We start from the raw sequence: 18,220 nt of genomic DNA, 5'->3' as shown, positions 1-18,220 counted from the left end.
GCACACAAATTGCCCATCAACTGACCTTGATCCCAACTGAATGTGTTTGGCATTTTAAAACATGCAATTCGTCACTTACTACTTTTAAAAAATTGGGGGCAATTTTGAAGCCCTAAATGCCCAGCATTAACATTTTGCAACATCTTAAACAAGCTAAATTTATAAGATTTTATATTATACCATTATCCACCTAATACATAAGTATATATTTTAATATGTCATAAATATAAATGCTTGGGCCCCGGGAGATTAAATTAACAAAGTAGCTGTAGATTCTCTTACATGAGCTGTGAGATGAAGCGCAGACACTGGAGGAAACTCCTCACTTCACTCTCTTCCTCTGAAAATCCTCTCAGCTCTACTGGTTTCTTCTCTCTTTGGAGTTTCAGCACTTCCAGAAGGATGGAGGACTTTCTCTGTGAGAGATCTATGATCCAGACATCAGGAATCTGGAAAACTGACTGTAATGCTGGAAGGAAACTCCTCCCTGTTTGAGTCTCATAGTTCTTCACATATGAGCAAAGATCCAGCAGGAAATTAGTCTGATTACAATCATTGCACTCTTCATTAAAAGGGAAGTTTTTATAACTGCACACAGATAACAGCAGATTTAAGAAACTTGTTCCTGTATCTGTGTCATTGTGTACTGCTGCAGAAATGAGATTCATCAGGAATCTTTTTTCTTTATCACCTGTGTGCCAAAACCTGACAAAAAAAATAAAATAAACTGCTCAATTTGTGGCAACTCAGCATGCATAAAACTAACATCCACACAAATAAACTTTTAGTGCACTGGAATTTTGCAAAGAAGACAGACATTAAAATGGCTATAGCCCTCATCAGTGCCCTGACTACTCAACAAGGGTGCTGATTGCATGGTTAAACCTTTACATGGTTCCTTTGTTACTTCCATCTGGCAGATGGTATTACGTCCCTTTGGCAAAAAAGGCAAAGTACAAGAAGACATTTCACGAGTTCACACTTGCATTCGTTTAAGTATAAAGCATATTTGGCATGCTGTCCAGGGGAGGGCTCTGAGCTCGAGGAGTCACCCCAACTCGAGTTATTCCCCTTATCAGGAAACAAAGAGTAGTTGGAATTCAAGCAAACTATCTAGCCTGGCCCCAGAACGCTCCCCCCGGGGATTTAATGCAAGAGGTGAGGTGACGGGGTGGTGAAGAGGTGCTAAAGTTGTGAGATGCTGCAGGTAAGACAGCTTTGGTATATATAGGGGTTTGTTCAAGAACTGATTTGATAATGGGATGATTGTCAATGACGTATTCGATACTGAAACTTCTGCGCATGCTCCTCCCGAAATTTGTTTACAAAACATCACTTCACGAGTTCACACTTGCATTCGTTTAAGTATAAAGCATATTTGGCGTGCTGTCCGGGGGGAGGGCTCTGAGCTCGAGGAGACACTCGAGTTATTCCCCTTATCAGGAAACAAAGAGGATTTTTTATTCGAGTAAAGTATCTAGCCCGGCCCCAGAACGCTCCCCAAAAAATGCTATTTGGTTACAGGACAGCAGCCAGACGAGTGTGCAAAAATTTGCTGCTCTTAAAGATTTGGAGGGGTGCTGTTGAGTTGTAAGGTATGTGTTTCGGGAGGAAGCGGTTGCTGTGTTGATAGTGGTGCATGTTAAGGTGTACGTCTCCGTTTGGGAGCTGTCACTGCACTTGCAGTGGTGCATGATTATGGGGTGTACGTCTCCCGTAGGAGCGGTCACAGCACTTGCAGTGGTGCATAATTATGGGGTGTACGTCTCCCATAGGAGCGGTCACTGTTCTTGCAGTGGTGCAGGATAATGGGGTGTTTGTCTCCTGTAGGAGCTGTCACTGCGCTTGCAGTGGTGCATAATTGTAAGGTGTACGTCTCCCGTAGAAGTGGTCACTGCACTAGCAGAGGTGCATAAAAAGTGTGTGTCTCCAGTCTGAGTGGTCACTGCTCTTGCAATGGTGCATGATAGTGGAGTGTATGTCTCCCGTGGGAGCTGTCACTGCGCTTGCAATAGTGCATAATTATAAGGTGTACGTCTCCCGCAGGAGCTGTCACTGCGCTTGCAGTGATGCATAATTATAAGGTGTACGTCTCCCGTAGGAGCGGTCACTGTGCTTGCAGTGGTGTAAAATTATGAGGTGTACGTCTCCCAAAGGAGCAGTCACTGAGCTTTCAGTGGTGCATAATTGTGAGGTGTACGTCTCCCGTAGGAGCAGTCACTGCACTAGCAGTGGTGCATAAAAAGAGTGTCTCCTGTCGAAAAGGTCACTGCTCTTGCAATGGTGCATGATAGTGAGGTGTACGTGCCCCATGGGAGCTGTCACTGCGCTTGCAGTGGTGCATAATTATGGGGTGTACGTCTCCTGTAGAAGCGGTCACTGTTCTTGCAGTGGTGTAGGATAATGGGCTGTATGTCTCCTGTAGGAGCTGTCACTGCGCTTGCAGTGGTGCATAATTGTAAGGTGTACGTCTCCCGTAGGAGTGGTCACTGCACTAGCAGTGGTGCATAAAAAGTGTGTGTCTCCAGTCTGAGTGGTCACTGCTCTTGCAATGGTGCATGATAGTGGAGTGTATGTCTCCCATGGGAGCTGTCACTGCACTTGCAGTAGTGCATAATTATAAGGTTTACGTCTCCCGTAGGAGCTGTCACTGCGCTTGCAGTGATGCATAATTATAAGGTGTACGTCTCCCGTAAGAGCGGTCACTGTGCTTGCAGTGGTGTAAAATTATAAGGTGTACGTCTCCCAAAGGAGCAGTCACTGAGCTTTCAGTGGTGCATAATTGTGAGGTGTACGTCTCCCGTAGGAGCAGTCACTGCACTAGCAGTGGTGCATAAAAAGTGTGTCTCCTGTCGAAAAGGTCACTGCTCTTGCAATGGTGCATGATAGTGAGGTGTACGTCTCCCGTGGGAGCTGTCACTGCGCTTGCAGTGGTGCGTGATTATAAGGTGTACGTCTCCCGTAGGAGCGGTCACTGGACTAGCAGTGGTGCATAATAATAATGTGTGTGTCTCCTGTATGATTGGTCACTGCGCTTGCGGTGGTGTGTAATAAAGTGTGCATCTCTCTTAGGGGCAGTCGTTGCATTAGCTGTGATGCTTAATATTAATAATAAGGTGTGTGTAATAAGTTGCGCGACTCCAGTTAGAGCGAACGCTGTACTAGCATTATCAAGGTAGTATGCAAAGGGTGTTTGAAGAAAGTGCCTTGTGAATTGTCAATGACGAAATGTGTTGTGAGATGTGATGTGATGGGCTCTATTGGGTGTTGAATTATCTTAGAGGGATTTTTTGATAAGAGTTTGTTGGGCTCTTCTAATGTGAGAGTGGTCAGATTGAATGTAGCACTTAAAGGCCTGGGTCCGAGTGTTTGGATCTGTTGCTTTGATAGACCATTTTGTGCTGCGGTGGTAGCTGCGCCTATTCTTAAAGAATGGCTGAAGAAATTGTCGGCTGGGAAGCCGGACTTAATTAGGATACATTTAAGATGCTTTTGAAACCAAAAACGAGTGACTGGGCGATTGCTATCGTCTGTGAAGAGAGGGTCTGCTAAAGAAGAGGCTTGTGATTTCCAGATTTGTGAAAATGCTAGCAGTGTTTGGTATGGACGAATAGGTGATTGAAGATTGAAAATGTAGATGTAATGGCCTCTTTTAGCTTGATCAGTTTTGCTTTGCTTAATGAAAAGGAAAAAGGAAAAAGGTTGTTTAATGTTACTAGATCGGATACAGTGGGATGAATGTTTGGGTTGAACCCAGATGTAACGGTGAGTTCTGAACACCTTAAAAACCCGAAGAAAGCTAAAATAAACATAGCATCGAGTGTACGTGCTGTGTGGATTGATTCGTATCCTTTGCGAAGAGTGGATATGCATTTAGTGAGTGTTTTCAGCATTATAGGTTGTCGTGTGTCTTGACGTGTGGGCTGGGTTCTTTGTATGCCTTTCAATAAAAGAGCAGTTTGAGAATTAGCGAGAATTGAGAATTGAGAATTAAGTGAGGTGCGGGGGAAATGTAAATTAGTTTGTGGAAAAATTGAATTCCACTCAAATAGCCTTTGATGGAATTGATCTGGAGTTTTCTGATAATGGTCAGGTAGGATATGTAAGATGAGATGGTAAGTAGGGAAAAATCAGGAAACAGTATATTATAACATGCGTGGAAGGTTTAAAACTTTTTCATGCTGTTAGATATGACTGCAGGGTTCTAGGCACCACTGCCTGAAGGATATATTCGAGGGAGGCTCCAAGCAGGTTTTTTAAAGGACGATCTATGGGAATATCAGCTCTAAATAAGGAGGGACTTGGACTGGAAACTGATCCGCCTCTGGTGCCAAATGTCTGAATTTCTGGAAAGCAAAACGAGAGTGAGAATCAGCAATTTGGTTTTTGGACCCAGGAATGTGCTTTGCTGTTAAAATAAATTGGTCACATGCTGAGATCCAAGTAACGCGTCTAAGTAGGGGAATTAATGCTTGAATTTGAACAGCCTTTATTTATGCAGTGAACGGTTGCTTCATTGTTACAGTGAATTATAATGCAGGAACCAGACCATTCTATTCCCCATAGGGATGCAGCGACGACTAGTGGATAAAGTTCGAATAGCGCTGATGATTTAAGTGGTTGCGGCTAGTCTAACAGCTGGGGCGGCCAAGTGGACGCGAACCAGCGTCCTTGGTAATAACCTCTGAATCCGATTGACGGGGCAGCATCGGTGAATAAATTGATGTCTGCTGAGGAGGATATTAGGTCCCTGTAAAAGAAGGAAAGACTGTTCCATTGTTTGAGGAATAATATCCATAAATGGAGTTCATTTAGGCTACTGTCATCGATGGATATTTGATCCTCTAGACTGTGAGCTGAGGACGCGAGAACTAAGAGATGAGAAATGAACGATCGGCCTTGGCGAATTATGCGCATTGCGAAATTCAAGTGGCCGAGAATTGATTATAGCTCGCACTTAGAACAGTTGGGGCTGTCTAATAAGGAGGAAGCTACCAGGATCGTTCGATCAATTTTCTCTTTTGGTAGGAACGCTTGGAATTTGTTGGAGTCTAATTTAATGCCCAAGAATTCGGTTGAAGTGCTTGGACCGGCGTTTTTTTTTTCTGCTATGGGAATCCCGAGTTCGGCGAAAACCTTTTGAACTGTCAAGAGGTGCGCGGCTGGGATAGCGTTGGGTGGTGAGATGATTAGAAAATCATCTAGTAGATGGATTAGGTGTGGGATCTCATAGTTATTGGAAAGGATCCAGCATATTGCTTCCGATAGCGTGTCTAAAATTTTTGGGCTACTTCTGCAACCAAAGGTTAGGCGGACGGAAAAATTATATTTTTTTCGCCAGAGAATTCCGAAAAGGTGCCAGAAATCAGGATGAATGGGCATGATTTTAAAGGCGGATGTCATGTCGACTTTAGCCATTCAAGCGCCGCGACCCGCTATTTTGATTAGTGAAATAGCTTGGTCGATTTCATAATAATTCATAGAGAACTCTTCAGGAGGGATGAGACTGTTGATACCAGGAAACGTTCGAGGTTACAGAAGTAACCCTTCGTTCGGAAGTGCTATAAGTGGATTTGATGTTAAAATCCACGTATGGTAGGTTTCGGTTTAGAAGCCGCTTGTCTGAAAGAGTATTGAACGGGCCAATGAAAACAATGAATTGGCAGCGTAAGTTTGCGCAGGTGTGCTTCATTGACAATTATGCCAGCATATAAGCACACATGGCGCCATCCTTTTTAAGCTGAAGAGACTTTTTAACAGCTAAGGGACAGTCATAATAACGACGGAGTATAGCACTTCCGTTCCCCTCCTCGGGGGAACGAAGGGTTACTTCTGTAACCTCGAACGTTCCCCTTCGGTTGGGGAACTTCAGTGCTATAAGTGGATTTGATGTTAAAATCCACGTATGGGAGCCACGGAAAACGCCATAATGACGGAATAAGCATTTGGGATCGCCAGAGGGGATCGCACATAGCTGGCACCTATACCCAAAAAACGCAGGCTGACCAGCGGGCAGGCCTAACGTAGTGGGCCAGCAAGTGACTCCTCCGCTGAGTCAGTGCTGAGGGCCTTGGAGGAATCTGCAGGGCTCACCGAATGGGGAACTTTACAGACAGACAGGAAGGCGCACGTTAGGGAAAAAAGGCACCGCAAGCGTGTTACAACACCCCACAACACCCCACCGAGTTGTTTCCTCAATCACCAAGGGTTACCTACTACCCTTGAGGAAACCGGCTCCACTCGCAGATTGTAAAACCTTGCAAAAGTGTTGGGTGTCGCCCAGCCCGCAGCTCTACAAATGTCTGTTAAAGAGGCGCCGTGTGCACGCGCCCAAGAGGATGCAATGCTCCGAGTGGAGTGTGCACGCACTCCAGGGAGACACGGCTGACCTCTGCTCAAATAAGCACAAGAAATTGCCTCTACAATCCAGTGGGATAATCTTTGTTTGGTCACGGCACTTCCCTGCTGCCGTCCGCCATAACAGACAAAGAGCTGCTCAGAGGATCTAAAGTACTGAGTACGGTCCACATAAATGCGCAGAGCGCGAACTGGACAGAGTAAGGAAAGGGCTGGGTTTGTCTCCTCCGGGGGCAGCGCTTGCAGGGTTACTACCTGATCTCTAAAGTGAGTGGTAGGAACCTTGGGCACATAACCCGGGCGGGGTCTCAGGATAACGTGATAAAAATCTGGCCCGAATTCCAGGCACGAATCACTGACCAAAAATGCCTCCAGGTCCCCGACCCTCTTAATGGAGGCCAACGCAACCAGCAGAGCTGTCTTCAGGGACAGAAATCTTAAAGATACTGAGTCGAGTTTCTCGAAGGGATCTGAACGCAGGCTCGTGAGAACGAGGGCGAGATCCCAAGAGGGCATGAGAGGGGGGCGAGTTGGATTAATTCGCCTAGTGCCTCTAAGGAACCGAATGATGAGGTTATGCTTTCCCACGGTGCCGCCAGCTACCGCGTCATGATAAGCGGAAATGGCGGCAACGTAAACCTTGAGAGTGGAGGGCGACAGCCTGCTATCCAGCTTCTCTTGAAGGAAAGAGAGCACAACACTGATCTGGCAAGTTCGGAGGTCTTCTCTGCAAAAGACACACCATTCAGTGAATAGACTCCAATTCAGGGCATAGGCGCGCCTCGTGGAGGGGGCTCTAGCCTGAGTGATGGTATCAACCACCACAGATGGCAGGTTACCTAAGTCTTCCACACGTGGAGGTTCCAGAGATCGGGGCGAGGGTGCCAGATTGTGCCCTGTCCCTGAGAAAGTAGGTCCTCTCTCAAAGGGATCTGCCAGGGGAGGGCTGTCGCGAGGAGGGAGAGCTCTGATATCCAGGTCCGGTTGGGCCAGAGGGGCGCAACTAGCAGAACCTGCTCCTCGTCCTCCTTGACCTTGCACAATAGCTGCGCGAGTAGGCTCACTGGGGGAAACGCATACTTGCGTGTGCCCCGAGGCCAGCTGTGGGCCAGTGCATCCGTGCCGAGAGTGCCCTCGATCAGGGAATAAAACAACTGGCAATGAGCGTTCTCGGGGGAGGCAAACAGATCAATCTGGGCCTCCCAGAATCGCGCCCATATCAGCTGAACAGACTCGGGGTGGAGTCCCCATTCTCTAGAGTGAATCTGCTGCCGTGAGAGCGCATCGGCTGCACGGTTGAGCATACCTGGGATGTGAATGGCGCGCAGCGACTTCAGCCACTGGTGACTCCAGAGGAGCAGACGGCGGGCGAGCTGAGACATGCGGCGAGAGTGCGTACCCCCCATGTGGTTGATATACACTGCCGTCGCCGTACTGTCTGTCCTGACCAGCACGTGTTGCTGCTCCAACACTGGAAAAAAACGGTGGAGAGCGAAGAACACTGCCAACAGCTCTAGGCGATTGATATGCCAATGCAGCTGGGCACCTTTCCACATGCCCACAGCTGCATGCCCGCAACACACGGCTCCCCAGCCCCTGTTGGAAGCATCTGTTGAGACAACAACATGACTGGACGCCTGTCCCAGAGGCACACCGGCCTTCGGGAACGAGGGGTTGTTCCAAGGGCTGAGGGTGCGGCGACACAGTGCAGTAACCGAGACTCAGTGTGTGCCCGCATGCCATGTGCGTCTTGGAACTCGATCTAGAAGCCAGTGCTGAAGTGGTCTCATATGGAGCAGTCCGAGCGGCGTGACAGCCGCAGCGGATGCCATATGCCCCAGGAGCCTCTGAAAGTATTTCAGTGGGACCACTACTTTGCTGTCGAGCTCCCTCAGACAGTTCAGCAACAGGCGAGCGTGCTCTCCGGAGAGGCACGCTACCATGGTGACCGAGTCCAGCTCCATCCCGAGAAAGGAGATCCTCTGCACCGGGGCGAGTTTGCTCTTTTCTCGGTTGACCTGCAACCCCAATAGGCGAAGATGCCGGAGCACCTTGTCTTGCCAGTCGTCAAGATAATTGAGTATGCAGATGCCCGCGAGCCGAAGGGGCGCTAAGGCACCCTCCGCGAGATTGGTGAAGACCCGCGGAGACAGAGAGAGCCCGAAGGGGAGGACCTTGTATTGCCACGCTCGACCTTCGAACACAAACTGCAGAAACTGACAGTGACGCAGAAGAATGGAGACATGAAAATATGCGTCCTTCAGGTCTATGGCTGCAAACCAATCCTGAGGACAAACGCATTGGAGGATGCTCTTTTCCGCGTGAGCATTCTGAACGGCAGCTTGTGAAGACAGCGGTTCAAAACGCGCAGATCTAGGATTGGCCGTGACCCACCGATCTTTTTGGGTACGATGAAGTACGGGCTGTAAAACCCGCTCTCCATCTCGCCTGGAGGAACTGGCTCAACCAGCAGGGCAGCAATCTCCTCTCGCAAGACCGGGGCGGACAGGGGGTTGACCCTGGTGAAATACACGTCCGTGAACTTGGGAGGCTGTTTCGAGAACTGAAGCTAGTAGCCTAGTCTGATTGTGCGTATGAGCCACCGCGAGGGGCTGGCCCACGCTAACCAGGCAGGCAGAGCCCTTGCTAATGGCGTCATCGCAACAACCGCAGACATACCAGTGGTGGGGCAGCGCGGAGCGGGTGTGCTGATCCGGGGAGCGCGAGGGTCCCACAGAAGAGCTGGAAGAGAGCGATTCGCTCTGGCTCCGCACCCTGACTCAGGAGAGGGGGCTTGGGGGCTGGGAGAAAGGAGACTGTCCCCCCAGCGCCCATGAGCCGCTGGCGGAGCATGTAGACCCTGCGAGCTGAGAGGCGGCGCGTCCCAGACTGGCAGGGCTTGAGCTGTCACATCCGGGGAAGGAGAAAAGTGCTCTTTTACTGAATTTTTGGTGGCAGTGAAAAGTACCGTTGGAATAGGGGCCCCCCCTTCAGCGGGGAAAGAGCAAATTTCCTCCTCTCCGGATGGCCTGTCTCAGGGACGTTTCGCGGTCTCAGGGACGAGGAGCAGCAGAGGTGGATGGCTCGGTAGACGGAGCGGGCTTATGGTCCCGTTGATAGATGACATTGCCCATCGCATCCGACCGCTCCTTCACCACCTTAAACTCCTGGGTGAATTCACTGATGGTGTCGCCGAACAGGCCAGCCTGGGATATGGGCGAGTCAAGAAAGCGAACTTTGTAAACATTGCGCATATCAGCCAGGTTTAGCCAGAGGTGGCATTCCTGCACCACAAGTGTGGACATCGTCTTCCCCAGCGCACACGCGGTGGACTAAGTAGTCCGGAGAGCATAGTCGGTCGTGGTGCGCAGCTTGTGTAACAAGCCTGGGTTAGACCCACCCTCGTGCAGCTTGGCCAGTGCCTGCGCTTGGTAGTGCTGGTAGGTGGCCATCGCGTGCAAGGCGGAAGCAGCCTGGCCCGCAGCCTTGTAAGCTCTAGCTCCGAGGGTGGCAGATAACCTACAGGCTTTGGACGGGAGAAGGGGCAGACCGCGCCAAGTAGGGGAGCTACGCAGACAGAGATTGACCGCAATGGCGTGCTCCATCGGCGGGATCACCTCATACTCCCTGGCAGATCCACCATCAAGGGTGGTGAGGGCGGAGGCGGACGCAGCACGGGCAGAGATAGGTGCCCTCCAAGCATGCGTGAGCCTACTGTGCACCTCCGGGAAGAAGGGGACAAGAGGCTTCAAAGGCTTCGCCTTTTGGTCCTCTACGTAACACCCATCTAAGTCGGTCCGGTCGCGGGGCTGGGGGATGAACCATCTCCAACCCGACGGCCAAAGCAGCCCGGGAAAGCACGGCTAACATGTCCGCTTCAGGATCCGTTTTGACGGCGCTCGCTTGCCCAGAAGGGGCGAGCAGGTCCGGATCATCGTCGGACAGTGAAAGTCCACCCTCCGATGCCGCGGAGGACATCTAGTCTCCGGTGTCAGCGAGCGTAAGAGCTACCGTCTAATTAGACGGATCACTTCCAGTACCTGAAGCTTGGATGGAGCGCTTGGAGGAGCGAGAGGTCCGCAAGCCCTTAGGTGGCAGATTATCTCCTGCTGAAACCCTCAGATCTGCCCGAGCGCCCGCTGCAGAGCAGGAGGCGACTAGGGTGGCTCGCTCTCTCACGAAAGTTAGCTGCATTCTCAACTGCGCGACAGTCATGGCATCGCAGTGACAACATGAACCGCCCCCGAGCACCACATTAACATGCTGAACCCCCAAACATGTAATGCAGTTATCGTGTCCATCATCCGGAGCCAGGAAAACCCCGCACCTAGAAACGCACAGTCGGAGCGCCATCCTGAAAAGGACGTGCTGCACGACTGGGGTTTTGTGCTCAAAGCACCCTCTGACTGCTGAGGGCATGATAAAATGTGTGTGTGTGTGTGTGTGTGTGTCTGTGTCTGTTTTTTGTGGTATAGTGTAAAAGGAGGGCTGTTTAGAATAGCTGGATGAAGTGTAGAAGTGGATCGTTTACGTTCTAAAATGCCATTTAAAAACTAAGACGTGTTGGTGTAAACGGGGCCTAAGTGTGAATTTTGGGCGAGGGGGTTTGTGATGGGGTGGGGCAGAGGATTGCGATGCTTGCTTAGCATCATTATGTCTTATCAGCCAGGGCATTGTCTAAAGACAATTTTCTAACCCCTGTAGGATAGACAAAGTTTATAGAATTGAACTAAATTGAGATGAACCACGTACCTCAAAATCAGAAGTCATATTTGCATTTAGCAGTTGATGACGTGCGTTCTAAACATTCTGATCATACCAGTGTGCTTGTACATATGAAAGAGTAAATAAAATCAAATCTAAAAAAATTGCATTTGTGTGTTTATGCCACCTTTAGTCTTATTACTTTCATCCAAAGTTAAAGGGCACCTATGATGAAAATCACCATTTGTAAGCTGCTTACAAATGGATAGAACTGGGTGTAGGTAGTGTGTCCACAGTCAAATTGGGCTGATATAAACACAATACATTTCTTTTTTTAAATTACCTGACAATAAAATAAAACATGACGTAAGAGTGCAGTTTCCCCACCCACCAAACTGATTGACAGCAACGAAATAACATGTCTCTGTAGTAACGTGTATAATCATATCAACAAGACAGGATGTGTGCAAAGCAACTGGGATTAAAAAATCTGTTGAGCTCTCTGTGATCATCAAGAATCATCAAATATAATCAAGAATAAGTTTTACAAGTTTAAAATGTTTTTACAACAGCGCATGTTTGAATGAATTACAGCGATTTACTTAAGCTTTAATTATCACCACAGCCACGTGTCAGTACAATTATAAAAGACAACATTTCACTATCCATTTGTGGACATTAAATCAGGTTTATTTTGTATATTAACATAACAGATATCCTTACAGCACTGGATATTAACATGTATCCCGTCAAATTTGCCATGCAAAAACAGTGCAAGGTTAAATGCGCCCTGTGTGTGTCCACTGTATGTGTGCATGAACTTTGTAAGGACATTGCGTGTGACTCATCTTTCTCATTGACTCATGAACTCTATAACAAATACATCAAATAATCATTGGTGAAGTTCTTACTAGGGATGTCCCGATCCGATATTGATATCGGAAATTCATCCGATATCAGTCCAAAAAACTATATCGGACTGCGCTAAAAATCTCCGATATAAGCAGTCCGATACTCTCTAAACTCCGTTACAGCTATTCTATCCAGCAGCCTCCAGAGACAGCGTGCAAAGCCCACGTGATCACAACACTGCTTGCTAGCAAAGTCTCTTAGATTTAACATGCTCTTCACACTAAGTTATGGTGCATTACGATAGTAATCTATTGTGACGGTAGCACATGCTGACGCTAGTAACAATGGCACATCTCTAACATTACTGGTTTATTCACTTCACGTCAAGCGATCTTTAAATTGTTTTGCATAAGGCTGCTTAAGCAACATAAGGCACAGAATGGCGACGTAGCACACATTGTGCGAGCCTCAATTTGGTCATGGCATATCGTGGTTCATCCAGTGTGATACCTAATTCATCACCAGCGCCTCCCACACATAAGAATTTACCTCAGCGGCCCGGTTCTGTGTGCGAGAGAAAAGTCTCCGCCAGACTCGCGGGCTCTGCTGCTGCAGCAGACTCACAGAGACGCGCTGGACACCTGCTCTGACTTTAGCTTTGAGAAGAGTGCGAGGACACATGGGGAAAAAAACCTACAATACATTATCTTTTTCCCGCACATGTCCTCTATTTGGGACGTAAAAATTGCATTCATCCAAGATTTCTAAATCGCCGAACATGTCCCGGATTCTGCTTTCTTTAGCTGCGTTTCTACATTATTTTATACGCAAACTTTCAATCTCAATCTCTCAGCAGCACCAAGATTAGAGAGCTGTCAGTGGTGCACATGGATAGTAGGAGTAACAAAAGTGGATTTATTATTCTTTATTTCATTTTTTTACTTCAACACTCTGAAAGGAACAGTGTCATGTAAAATGCTAAACAGTTTTGTTGTCTTTATTGTCTGTTAAATAAGAATAAGAAATCATTCTGCTGCTGATGACCATTACAGTTTAAAAGAAAGAATGGTATTACTTTTGGGGCAGAAGGAAAATTTTATTAGAGACATTCCCATGTTTAACTCTTCTTTAAAAAGCCCAAAAAGATAAAGTGCTCTGATAAACAGTGTCAGCTTTGCACATCAGTTTGCAGTTATTTACATTGTTTAATTTTCCCATGTGGGCAGTAGGGTGGAATCTGTGCAAACATAATGAATTTTGATAAACAAAATTATTTTTAAAAGTCACATTATTTCAAGTGCTGTGGAAAAAAGGTGTGTTTCAATCTAGCCTCTGCAAGTATTTTTATGTTAAATATAATATGTGCAATATATATCATTATAAAATTAAAAATGTTTGGGAACATTTATACAGCCATAATCTTCTTATGATACAAACACAGATGAAATAGCTCTGATCATGTAAATGTTTGTACTAACCATACTGCACATTTTTATTAACTTAACAATAACTTATTTCTGCTTCCCAGTGTGAAAGATATTTTTCAGATCAACTTGATCAAAAATTTATCAAAAAGCTGTGTGTTAAATTGAAATTTTGGATACTGAACCTTTAGCAGTTGTTCAATTAACAATTTTTTTTCTTATGTTTCTGCTCTCAGCAGTTTCTACTCTTTGCTGGTGGTAAAAAATGAACAACTGAAGTGACCTTTAATTAGCATTTTGCACTTTAAAAATGTATTTTTGTTTATTCAGTTAAGATATTTTTCAGGGTCTTAATATGTATTCTTTAATTCTTTTTATATATCCTTATGTAAAAGGTTCGCATTTATGCAACCAATAGTTAATAAACTGGCTGTTTTTTTCCATACTTACTGTTGCTGACTTGTTCCCAGTTTGATCAAGCCTTTCATACATTTGACTCAACAAAATAGGTAAAATTAAAAGTATTCATAATTTGTGCTGATATCGGATTTATATCGGTATTGGACTGATGGCTGCAATATCGGTATCGTATCGGAAGTTAAAATGTTGTATCGGGACATCCCTAGTTCTTAATGTTGTATTTCTCACAAACGTTACGAGAGATCTGCTTTTTTGTGTCTGTCACTGTGCTGTTTACCTAATGTAGCCGAGACAGAAACTGAGGCACACTTTGATAGGCATTTGGAAACGGTAGGCAGGGAGAACTAGCATTAAAGGCAAAGGCCACAAAAACAGCTACAGTGTGTTCAGAGCAGATAATTCCAAAATTCTGAATAGTATAATAAATAATCTGATGGGCGTTTTGAGCTGAAACTGTACAGACACAAAATACTTAACTTAAATATTAAAAAAGGGGTCAAATAGGTGCCCTTTAAAGAAAATTATGTATATTTTTGATAAATAAACAGGGTTCCCACTCTTTAAAAAAAAATCTATTCAAAATCAAATTTTTTCAGATATTTTATGATGAAAGTTGGTCACAAACAGTAATACACTAGTTGCAGATTAAACTACCAATACAAGCTACCATAGTAGCCTAACATCTGAATGTTAATTGATATGGAGCAAAAGCTTTATTGTGCTAAAGCTGTAGCGGTTAGGTGTGTGCAATAATATCATAAATCTGATTTTAACAATGTCAGGTCATGTCATATACACGTTTCTCTTTCAGTAACCAATCAAAATGCTGCATGATGTGTTCCGAAATTTAGACATGCTGTGTACTCATAGTCTGCGGTGTAACACAACAGACTGTAGTGTTAAAATAAGCAAAGAAATGGTGAAAAAAATAGACATTTAAAGACCAGAAAGCTTACAATCCACTTAATTAACAAGTTAACTATTAGATGTAGATCATGGTTTTTAAATTGGGCTGTGGCAGTTTAGAACTGTTTAGTCTAAAAGCGGCTTTTAAATTGCAGGTGTAAAAAATAAAAATGTTGGCTTAAGTGTTAACCAGTTCTAAATGTATTTACATTTTTTAAAGTAAATTATATAAAATACATCAAAATAATACAAGCTATTCACTGACATGTATTGTACCAACAAAGATCTAAAGTGTCACTACAATTAAATTAAGAAATAATTTAGGCCTACATGCCACTAATGTCAGTACATGCCACTGTTAGTGAGTGACACATCCCACTAATGTCAGTAGGTCAATGATCTTGTGACGTGCCAGTAGGTGTCAGTATAAGTATGTTATAAGCACATTAAGTTTATAAGTTTCTTTTTGCTTTAATATTTTTAAATGATTAAGTAAATGACACCTATTATCTTACATTCTTATATGTTATGTATTTACAACATGCATTTTATTATAACTTTATTCTAATATAACTTTATAGCATATTATTTTAAATACCTTAAAATAAAAATAAATTAATTAATTATTTAAATAATAAAACTAATTAATTAATTAATTAAACACAGAGATGTCCATATTGTAGCAAAAAAAACAAAAACTAAAATAGCATAAAAACTAACTTGCGACACAATAAATCATGTTAAAAGTTGCGTAATGATTAAATAAGGTTTTGCGAGTGTTGATTAGTGTCGTTAAGCTTCGCCGGGTGTTGATGTCACTGCAGTGACATGCAGTGCGGCATTCTTGAGTGACACAGGTCACTACACATGCCACTACACATGCCACTATTGAGTTCCACATGATAGTGAAAACCGGACATGCCACCAGAAGTGTCCCTACACTCAGTGACGTGTCAGTGGCATTTGTACATCAGATGTCATGTCACTTCATGTTAAAACTGCTGCTGAAAGTTCGTGACATGAAACAAAAATATAACAAGAATTAAGAGGGAAATCAAGACAGACCTCAGAGGATCATAACTCAATTTGTGCAGCAGGAGTCATGGCCTAGCTCAGCTGTCATTACATCTAGGTTTATTAACAGAATATTAATTCAAATAAAACTTTAAAATGCGAAAGTTTATTCAAAAAGTTTTAAAAAGTTTATAAATGAAAAGATTATTTGCAGGACATTTAACCATTTCTATTAAATTCCGTGTCTTTCCATGAATGTAAAACAATCATGTAAATTTCAAGGTTTTCCAAAATGCATAGAAACCCTGACATCACACCGATATTACTGACATTACAAATAATTATTTAAAAAAGAATATACATAAATATCCTACATATAGAGATTAAAACAGTTCAGCAATATTACTTGACATGTAAATAAACAAATATGCTAAAGTTCAGTACCTGAGTTGTGAGATGAAGGGCAGACACTTGAGGAATCTCCTCACTTCACACTTTTTCTCTGAACATCCTCTCAGCTCTACTGGTTTCTTCTTTGTTTGTAGTTTCAGCACTTCCAGGAGGACAGAGGTCTTTCTCTCTGAGAGATCTATGATCCAGACATCAGGAGTCTGGAAAACTGACTGTAATGCTGGAAGGATACTCCTGCGTATTTGGGTCTCATAGTTCTTCACATGTGAGCAAAGACCCAGCAAGAAATTACTTTGTTTAATTTTGTCAGACTTTTCATGTGGAAATGATCTGTATGTGCAGACTGAGGATAACAGTTTCAGCATGTGCTTCCCTGTCTGTGTCTCAACCTCTGCTGCTTTGATGAAGAGTCTCAGAAGACATATGCAATGATCATTTTCTCTCCACTTAGAGAATCTGTAAGAACATGAAAATGAGAAAATGAATAAATACAGATATTACACAATTAAACTATTTTTCTTGCTTTGCGTTAGACACTGTTGCCTCATAACAAATAGGTTACTGGTTCGAATCCTGGCTGAGCCAGGAAATATGTCTGTGTGGAGTTTGCATATTCTTCCCGTGTTTATGTGGATTTCTTCTGGGTTCAGTGTGCGACCCCCTATAGATTATTGCTACATGAAAAGGTCATTCTTGAAGGCAAGGCAAGGCAAGGCAAGTTTATTTATATAGCACATTTCATACATTTATATAGCACATTTCATACACAGTGGCAATTCAAAGTGCTTTATATAAACAAGAATAAAAGAAACAAGTAAAATAAAAACAAATAATAAAAATGAGTAAAAAAAACACAAAAACAGGTAAAATGTGATATAAAAGAATGAAGAAGAGAAAAACATAATAGTGCAATCTGTCGGACGCAGCACAGTGCTCATTCAGTAAAGGCACAGCTAAACAGATGTGTTTTCAGTCTTGATTTGAATGTGCCTAATGTTGGAGCACATCTGATCATTTCTGGAAGTTGATTCCAGCAGCGAGGGGCGTAGTGGCTAAAAGCCGATTCACCCTGCTTTGACTGAACTCTTGGAACTTCTAGTTTATATGATCCTAAAGATCTGAGTGATCTGCAGGGTTTATATTCAGTGAGCATATCTGTAATGTATTTAGGTCCTAGGCCATTTAGTGATTTATAGACCAGTAATAATACTTCAAATCTATTCTGAATGTAACTGGCAGCCAGTGTAAAGACCTGAGGACAGATGTGATGTGCTCTGATTTTCTGGTTCTGGTCAGAATTCTGGCTGCAGCATTCTGGATGAGCTGCAACTGTCTGACTGTCTTTTTAGGAAGACCAGTGAGGAGTCCATTACAATAATCCACCCTGCTGCTGATAAAAGCATAAACAAGTTTTTCTAAATCTTAAACTAAAAACAAAGCATCTGATTCTTGCTATGTTTTTGAGATGATAGTATGCTGATTTACTGACTGCTTTGACATGACTGTTGAAACTCAGATCTGACTCCAGAGTCACACCAAGATTCTTGAATTTATTTTTTGTTGCTTGACCTTTAGAGCCAAAATACGCATTTTCCTTGAGAATCTCATCTCTTCTCCCAAACGCAATAACTTCAGTTTTCTCTTTGTTTAATTGAAGAAAGTTTTGGCACATCTAACTGTTAATTTCATCAATGCATTGGCAGAGGGTGTCAATGGGGCTGTAGTCATTAGGCAGTAAGGCTAGGTAGATCTGAGTGTCATCAGCATAGCTGTGGTAGGAGATTTGGAATAGAGACCGTGCCAGATAGCCCAACCCAGTTTTCCAGCCTATCCAGAAGTATGCTGTGATCGACAGTGTCAAATGCAGCACTGAGATCGAGCAGTACCAGCACTGTTATTTTACCTGAATCTGTATATAGGTGTATATCATTGATTATCTTTATAAGGGCGCTCTCTGTACTGTGATGTGCTCTGAAACCAGATTGAAAATTGTGTAAACACCCCCTGAAGTTTAAGAACTTGTTAACCTGGTTAAAAACAACTTTTTAATGATTTTACCAATGAAAGGGAGATTTGAGATTGGCCTGTAATTGCTCAATAGGGTGTTATCCAGGTTGCTCTTCTTCAAGAGG

At 44.1% G+C, this 18,220-nt stretch overlaps 1 protein-coding gene across 1 annotated transcript in view; it reads right to left on the bottom strand.

The window, feature by feature from the left end:
• LOC101884073 (uncharacterized) overlaps positions 1-18,220 on the bottom strand; it is a 98,391-nt gene that overhangs the window by 11,159 nt on the left and 69,012 nt on the right. Inside the window, exons 17-18 of the mRNA XM_087245481.1 lie at positions 16,122-16,544; positions 283-705 (exon numbers count right to left, since the gene is read on the bottom strand). Of these exons, the coding sequence (XP_087101607.1) occupies positions 283-705; positions 16,122-16,544 (846 nt within the window). The remainder of the gene's footprint in view (positions 1-282; positions 706-16,121; positions 16,545-18,220) is intronic.

This window comes from Danio rerio, chromosome 3 (genome assembly GCF_052040795.2).
Source record: "Danio rerio strain M-AB ecotype USA chromosome 3, GRCz13ab, whole genome shotgun sequence".
Lineage (NCBI taxonomy): Eukaryota > Metazoa > Chordata > Actinopteri > Cypriniformes > Danionidae > Danio > Danio rerio.
The sequence above is the reverse complement of the archived record's forward strand: the minus strand, read 5'-3'. Positions and strand labels throughout refer to the sequence as shown.